Source organism: Vombatus ursinus, unplaced genomic scaffold, assembly GCF_900497805.2.
Source record: "Vombatus ursinus unplaced genomic scaffold, bare-nosed wombat genome assembly UNPS02014825.1, whole genome shotgun sequence".
Lineage (NCBI taxonomy): Eukaryota > Metazoa > Chordata > Mammalia > Diprotodontia > Vombatidae > Vombatus > Vombatus ursinus.
This window is the reverse complement of record NW_020954603.1, coordinates 1,489,199-1,497,997: the sequence shown is the minus strand read 5'-3', so window position 1 is coordinate 1,497,997 and position 8,799 is coordinate 1,489,199. Positions and strand designations below refer to the sequence as shown.

General features: G+C 45.2%; 1 protein-coding gene across 2 annotated transcripts in view; it reads right to left on the bottom strand.

Moving 5' to 3' along the window:
* LOC114024846 (cytochrome P450 4A11-like) overlaps positions 1-8,799 on the bottom strand; it is a 38,596-nt gene that overhangs the window by 22,433 nt on the left and 7,364 nt on the right. For both annotated transcript variants that reach the window (XM_027838046.1, XM_027838045.1), the window contains 3 exons: positions 6,736-6,780; positions 6,071-6,198; positions 2,399-2,523 (listed from right to left, as the gene is read on the bottom strand). In XM_027838046.1, coding sequence (XP_027693847.1) covers positions 2,399-2,523; positions 6,071-6,198; positions 6,736-6,780 — 298 coding nt within the window. The remainder of the gene's footprint in view (positions 1-2,398; positions 2,524-6,070; positions 6,199-6,735; positions 6,781-8,799) is intronic.

Genomic DNA, 8,799 nt, shown 5'->3' with positions numbered 1-8,799 from the left:
CTTCTTCTTCTTCTTCTTCTTCTTCTTCTTCTTCTTCTTCTTCTTCTTCTTCTTCTTCTTCTTCTTCTTCTTCTCCTCCTCCTCCTCCTCCTCCTCTCTCTTTCTCTCTCTCTTTTCTCTCTCTCTTCCTTCATCTCTCTCTTATCTCCTATCTCTCCTTTCACTCTGTCACTATTCTCTCTTACACCTCTCTATCCTCCAGTATCCACTCCTCCCTCTCTTATTTCCCCCTTGTCCTTCTTTCTCTGTCTCTCTTGCTCTCCCTGTTTCTCTCCTTGTCTCTCTCCCTCTCTATCTCTCCCCATCTCTTTGTCTCTCTCTCCCCCTCTGTCTCTCTTTATCTCTCTCCATCTCTCTATGTCTCTCTGCATGTGTCTCTCTCTCCTTCCCTCTCTGTCTTTCTGCCTCTCTCTGTTTCCCCTCCCTTTGTCTCCCTGTCTCTGCCTCTTTCTGTTTCTCTATCTGTGTGTGTGTGTGTCTCTCTCTCTCCTTCCCCCTTTGTCTTGTCTTTCTACCTCTCTCTCTCTCTTTTTGTCTCTCTGTCTCTGCTTCTTTCTGTTTCTCTTTTTTTTTTTAAGCAATTGGGGTTAAGTGACTTGCCCAGGGTCACACAGCTAGTTAGTGACAAGTGTTTGGTCTGAGGCCGGATTTGAACTTAGGTCCTTCTGACTTCAGGGCCGGTGCTCTATCCACTGTGCCACCTAACTGCCCCCTGTTTCTCTATCTCTCTGTGCATCTCTCTTCTTTCCCTCTCCATTGACTCTTCTCCCTATTCTGAGAAGCATGCTAATCCCCTGTTATAAAAAAAGCTTTCCCTCAGCCCTGTCATCTCTTCAATCTTTCCATAGCTTTCCACCCCTTCACTTTCAAATTTAAAAAACCATCTTCACTCTCCATTCTTTCTTCCCTTCTACCCACAACCTGTAGATCTGGGTTCTGCCTCAAACTCTACACAAAACACTCTCTCAAAGATGACTAGTGAATTGATTCTATTTTCTTTTTAAGTCTTCATTTTCCTAGACTTTTGTGCAGTGTCTGTTCCCATCCCCACTCTCCTCCCTTGGTTTCAGAGACACTACCCTCTGCTGGTTCTCCTTGCCTTTGAATCGCCCACTCATTCAACAAGCTATTGTTAACTGCTTCCTCATTCTGTGTACTGTGCTAGTGCTTGACATATAAAGGCAAAAATGAAATGGTCCCTTGCCTTTGCAGAGCTTGTAGTCAATATTTGACTATTTCTCTATCTTCTTCCTGATCCCTCCATTCCTGGCCTTTTTCTCTCCTCCCCATGCTCTCCCTTGGCTAGCTCATTCACTCAGGCAACTTACCCCTGCCCTCTTTGTATACTGACATTGCCCCCCAACCCTTCCTTCTTTAGGCTACACATAGCAAACTGATATTATGACAGCACTGTAATCTGAAGTCTTTGGTCAGATCTGAATGAGAAGCGCGATCAGTCTTTCCCTAACAATACATTCCAAAACAATGCACCGCTTCCCCCTTACCAAACACTCAACCCATTTCTAAAGGGAAACTACATTAAAATTCAGAGAGGAATTCTATTCTCCCTGAAGATAAAGTTGAAGAATATTCAAGAACTGGGGGAGCCCTTGAGTGATACATTTGAGAGCAGCATGCTCCCTGCTCTGGCCCATTGCTAGTATAATGATCAGACAACATCAATACTTTCTTCACCCTCATATCCACTTGGTCAGCAAGGACATTCTATTGTGCTGTTTGAGCATGGTTATTTGTGTTTATTTCTTGCCTGACTGTTACTTTGTGAGCTCCTTCTGAACAGGTCTCTTGTTGAATGAATTAATGAATGAATGAATGAAAGGTGATTGTGCTAGGCTATGACAAACTTTTAAAGCTTACACTTGCAGTAAGATTTTTAGGACATCCTGCATGTCAAAATCATGTTTCTAACCCTGGGAAGACCAGACAAGCTCATAGCTATATCCCCAGGAGAAGAATTGAGCCACTCTGCTCTATCAGAACACTCTTAAATGGTCTCAATTTCACCTGCTTTTGCATGGCCATGGGACAGGCATAAGGGTAAGACTATCCAGGAATAGGAACCAATTTCAGGTCAGGACTCACAGTTTCTGCTAGGAATCAGGACTCAGTCTGTTATGGGGATCAAGGCTCAGTCTGGGACCAGGGTCAAAGTTCAGAATGTGACCAAGGTTAGGACCAAGGCTGTGATTGGGATCAGGGCTCAGTCTATGACCAAGGGTCAGGACTCAGTTTGGGGCCATGGTGGAGTGCTCAGTCTGAGACTGGGGTCAGGGCTCAGTCTGGGACTAAGGTTAGGACTCAGAATACCCAGCATCATTACTAGCACAATTTTCTAACCCCTCAGTATGGACAGTCCTTTAAAGGTGCTTTTACTAACCTATCTATCTGGCAGTTACTCTGTTGACTGAAGGCACTTTTCATGAGGGAGTCCAAGGTCATTAGGCTGATGTGCTCAAAGATCTCCAGACTCCTAGGCTGGTAACTGAGCTTCTCCCATTTGTCCTAAAATAGAAAAAGAATGATAATCCCAATCAAAGACCCCTCTTCCAGAAAGCTCTTCAGTGCTAAGGAGATAAGGCTGGTTAAATGTTACCCAAATGCCCAAAAGGGCAATAAACTGAATTACAGAGGACAGAAAGTTGAACTTGGAGCCAGGGAAACCTAGCTTCAGATCCCTACCTCTGACACCTAATCAGTGTGTTGCTTAAGCAAGCCAGTCCCTTCACCTCCCTGAAACTCCATTTCTTCTTCTATATCATGAGGTATAGTGGCCCCCACCTCACAGGATTGTTGCACAGATCAAATGAGACCCTATGGGTGAAGCATTAACTTGTAAGAGCTCCAGAAATGTCCGTGAGTTTTACTCTATTAGACTTCAGGCTCATGAGCTCAATGGTAACCCTTCAGATCAAGTCACAGAGACTGAGCTGATTGCGATCACACAAGCTGACTGGCCCAAAACATGAGGAAGATTCTAGAGCAAGTCCCCTCTACAATATTGCTGATTAGTGGTCATGCAGCCTCTGCTTCAAACCTCCATTGAGGGGGACTCCATCAGTCCCTGTGACAATCTTCTCTACTTTGGGACGGTTTTGATTATTAGAAAGTTCTTCCTGACATCCAGACTAAATCTGCTTCTTTGCAGATTCCCCTCATTGACCCTGATTCTTCTCTCTGGAGCCAAGTAGGACAAGGCTTATCCTTCTTCCACATAACAACCTTCTAGATACTTGAAGGCAGTTGTCCTGACCCCCACCCTGAGTCTTCTCCTCTCCAGGTTCAGCATCTAACTCCTTCAACTGATCCTGCTGACTTAGCTTCCAGCTTCCTCACCACTCTGGCTGCAGTCCTCTTGGACGCTCTTCAGCTCTTCAATGTCCTCCCCAAAATGTGATGTCTAGAACTGAACACTATATTCCTGGTACATTCTGACACAGACAGAGGATGACAAGGTTATGACCTATCAATTTATATTGAACCTTCTATCCACTGAGACAATATTTGTAAAAGCTCTTATCACAATGCCTGGCACAGTGTTTGTTGTCTTTCATGCTTGAAAAGGACCAAAGTAACATCAATATGTTGGAGTCAAGGTACAATGTGTCTGACTGTGACTGATCAGACCAATATGAGCTTGGAATGCTCTACCACAGGTCGGGCACAAATAATCCACTTGAACATTTGCAGTGAAGATGTCTCTAAATTTGCACATCTCACATTTCTTCTGAACTGCCGCAACTGTTTCCATCATAAAGCACAGCACCTTCTTTGATGCAGGCATGCCAGGCTGAGAGGTCCTTTGCCAGTGTCTCCTATGTCACACAATTGATTTCAAAGTTCTTCAGAGAGATCTTAAGGGTGTCTTTGTATCACTTCTTCTGATTTCCATGTGAGTGCTTGTCTTGTGTGAGTTCTCCATGAAATAGTCTTTTAGGTAAATGTATGTTTGGTATTTGAACAATGTGGCCAGTCCATTGGAGTCATGCTTCTCTGCAGCAGTTTCAATGCTTGGTAGTTCAGCTTGAGAAAGGACCTCAGTGTCTGGTACCTTATCTTGCCAGGTGATCTTCAGAATCTTCCTAAGACAATTCAAATGGAAACAATTCCATTTCCTGGCATTGGTAGACTGTCCAGGTTTCACAGACATGCAACAATGAATTCAGCACAATGGCTCTGTAGACCTTCAGTTTGGCAGGCAGCCTAATACCTCATCTCTCTCACAGTTTGCTTCAGAGCCTCCCAAACACTGAGCTAGCTCTGGCAATTCATGTGAAGATATCATCATCTATGTGTACATCCCTGGAAAGTATACTGACAAAGTAATGGAACTTCTCCACAACATTCAGTATTTCTCCATTTGCTGTAACTGACAATTCCATGTAGAGATTGTGTGGGGCTGGTTGGTGGAGAGCCTGTGTTTTCTTGGTCTTATTTGTTGGGCCAAAATTAGCACAAGCAGTAGAGAATTGATCCATACCTTGTCACATCTTGACCTCAGAGGCTGCATTGAGTGCACAATCATCTGAGAACAAAAAGTCGTGCACCAACTCTTCCTCCACGTTAGTCTTAGCTTGCAGCCTTTTCAAGTTAAATCATTTACCATCAGTGTGGTAGATAACCTTAATGCTATTTTCATCCTCCCTGAAGGCATCTGACAGCATTGCTGAAAACATCATGTTAAAAAGCATGGGAGCAAGCACACAGCCCTGCTTCCCTCCATTGGTGACTGGGAAAGCATCATCCATAATCCAGAACCAATGCAAGCATGCAATCATGAAATTAGTGTACAGTACAGATGAACTTCTCTGGGCAACCAAATTTCACTATGCTCTTCCACAAGCCCTCATGACTGACAGTATCAAATACCTTGGTCAGATCAATGAACATTGTGTACAATGTCCAATCTGTACTTTTTCTGGCATTTCTCCTGGAGTTGCCAGACTCTGTATCAACATTCCTCAGCCCTTTCTGAAGCCATGTTGGCTCTCAGGTAGATCATTTTCTGGGTGAAAGATCAGTATTAAGGAGGACTCTGGCAAGATGGACAATAGAGGTATCCTTGAGCTTCTGGGGGATAATCTTGCCATATAAGCCAGAAAATTTCAGTCAGTGAGCAGTGGACCCTCTGCCTTATAAATCTCCCCCTTGCTTTTAGGAGAAAATGCCATCTCCTCTGTTTAGCACTTAAACCCTTCACAATCTAGAGCCCCACCGTCTTTCTAAGCTGATTGTATACTGCTCCCCATCCTGGTCTCTACACTGTGGCCAAACCAAATTACTGATTCTCTTTGTATATGACGTTCCATCTCCCACCTCCGCACAGGAAATCTCCCATCCCTGGAATGCCCTACCCCTCAATGCCACCAAATATGAGGAGGTCATCTCTCCACTATGAAGGTTGCCTGTGGGGAAAGACTTGAAACTTGGAACAGAACAAGAGACCCAGGAAGCCCAGACACCCTCCCTGTGAGGAGTCTGTCTCTCTGTGTCCATAAAAATGTTTATCTGTGCCTAAGATTTTGTCCACATCTTGTCTCTGTGCATCAGTGTATGAATACAACTATGTGTGTGTCCATGAGCACCCATGTGTGTCTGTGTACATTATATTGCTTGCAATTTAGCAACTAAATTGTGGATAAAGTGGTGGGCTTGGGGTCAGGAAGACTTGAGTTCAAATCTAGCCTTGGACTGTCACTAGCTGTGAGACCCTGGGCAAGTCATGTAACCTCTGTTTGCCTCAGTTTTTTCATCCATAAAATAGGAATAACGATACCACTTATCTTCCAGTGTTGTTGTGAGGATCAAAATGAGATATTTACAAAGTGCTTTGCAAATGCAAAGAATGATGTAAATTTAAGAATGATGTAAATGCTAGCTATTATTATGAGTGTCCACAAATCTGTGTGTGGATATACATCTGTGTGTACTTATGTGTATGTGTATAAGTTTGAGTGCACAGTGGTGTGTATATGTGCACTTATATGTACACATGTAAGTATTATGTGAGTTAACATATGTGTCTGTGTGTGTACCCATGGATGAGACTTACCAGCATCACTCGGGCAGAGTCAGCCATCAGCCCCACGTAAGGCTTCAGGATGTCATTGTGGAAGGCAGGGGTCAGCAGCCGCCGGTGCCAGGACCAAACTGACCCATTAAGGACCAGCAACCCTTTCCCTGAGCCCCAGGAGATAGACAGTCAGAGTTAGGAGCACAAGAAGGTACACAGAAGGCCCAGACCTGGGTCCATGGGATAAGAAGCCTGTCTGATGGGTCCTTTGCTGGGCCAAGTTTCAGGGAGGTGGTTGCACAGTTAGACAGCAGTTATTATTTACCTTAGCCTCGAACATGTGAAGCAAAGAGAAAGTTGCCTAAGGTGGTCTCATGTCCCCTGTCTACATTAAAGAGGGAACCCATCCATGCCCATAAGGGGTTCTATATCCCTGGGTAAATAGGGGTCCTGGGTCACAGAAGGACTAAATAAGAGTGCACCTGGTGCCTCTAAGCCTGTACCCTTACAGGAACTCAGAGATCAGCCTTAGCTAGTTGGTCTGGGAACATCAGCCTCATTTCCTGGCAGGATGGCACATTTACCCATCAGCCTATGTGTGGGAAGGTGTGAGTCTCCCCAATGTGCCAGGCATCCTACATTCCTTCATTCAACCTGCATTTTCTGAGCTTGAAAGGGCCTAAACTGAGGTGAGAAAAACATACCAATCCAGGGGACAAGGAATTTGTAGACATCATGAGATTTTGGATCTGAAATGAGAGCCAGGGAAGAGTCAGTTACCAAAGGAAGCAGAGAGATTTCCCAAACCCATCAGCCTGCATCCTACACATACACACACACAGACACACACACATCCCACACTCACACATACAAACTCACACATACACACTTACTTTCACACAAACATATACATATAACACACACTCACATACCACATACCCATGTACCCACACACTCACACACATACACATATCACAGACTCACACCCTTATACACACCACATATACACACTCACACATATACATATCACACATATCCACACACTCACACAAACATATAACACACTCAAACCCTCACACACACAACATACACACACTCACACACATACGCATATCATACACATCACACACATATAACACATGTACATATAACACACTCATACCCTCATACATACGCATATCATACATATACCACATACATACATATGCCACACTCACACATACACATACACACACTCATACTCAAACATACGCTTACAATACACATACTGCATACCCACACACTCACACACATACACCACATACCCACATATTCACACACATGCTCATATCACACACATACCACACACACACACACTCATATTCATACTCACACACACATACAACACACTAACACACACCACATTCCCACACACTCACATATACATACACATATCACATACATACCACACACAATCACACTCATACACACACACCACATATCCACACACATTCATATTCACACACATACATACACAACACACACATCACACACATGCACACACACACACACACTCACACATACATGCATGAGAGGTTCCCCAGTGGCACATGAGGTTTCATCAGGACAACAAAGCTATATCTAATGGGAAGACCTGAAGGAACACAAAGATGGTCAGAGCTGGGAGGGGCTTTCGAAGTCGTCTAGTACAACCCTTAATTTGACAGAGAAGGAAACTGAAGCCTGGAGAGAGGTGGGGACTTGACCCAGATAAGCCAATCTGTCAGGAGCAGAGTGAGGTTGCAGCCCCACTTTGAGGGATCATGCCCCCAACCTCCCTCGGCTCTGGACCTGCCTCTCCCTGACATGTTGACTGAGCTCAGAGATAAAGCGCTCTCAGGGTCTATGGCTCAGCCCCTCCTAGGCTGAGCCCCACTGGGGCAGTCTGCTGATGCCCTTTCATCCCTCCCTCAGCATTGATCTGGGCCCTGCCCAGGAGGAGGAAGTTGCTTCATGTCCGTCTGTGGGACCAGGTGGTTCTGAGACACCAGACCCACGCTCCTTGCTGCCTTCTCTGCCGTCTCCTCAGGGACGCCCATATGGAAGTCTGGTGAAGATGACAAGGGAGTGGGAGGACAGAAGGAAAGCCTGCTGGGAGGGGGGCCATCCCTGTGATCTAGAGAAGACCTGGGCCCCTGAGCCCCTTGGCTTTGCACACGCAGGTCAGCTCTAGAGAGACAACCACAGGGCAGCTCAAGGTCATTGGTCTTTGGGCTGGAAGGGACCTTGCCTGATCATCTCATCCAGTCTCCGGCTTTCAGGAAGGAAAGGCATGACTATCCCCATTTTATAGATCAGGCCACTCAGGACCAGAATCACACACTGGGAGAGTTGGAAGGAACATCACTGACCTTCTAGTCCAACCCATAGGCAAAAGGAACCTCACAGTAATGTACCAACATCTGTTGACTCTGTAACCCCAGCAAGTCCCTTACACTCTCTGAGACCCCATTTCTTCCTCTATACAAAAGGGATAACAATCACGGCCCCTAACCCCACGAGATTATTGTGAGGATCAAATAAGACCCTCTAGGTGGAGCGTTAATCTGTAAGAGCCCTACAAATGTCAGTGAGTCCATTCCATTAGACACAAGGTTGGTGAGCACAACATACCAATCCAGGGTCAATTCATATTGACCTGAAAGGTCAATCATCATCATTTCTTTGGCAATCAATCATCATTTCTTTGGCAGGCCCTGAACCGAAGCCAGGTGGGTAAACATGCCAGC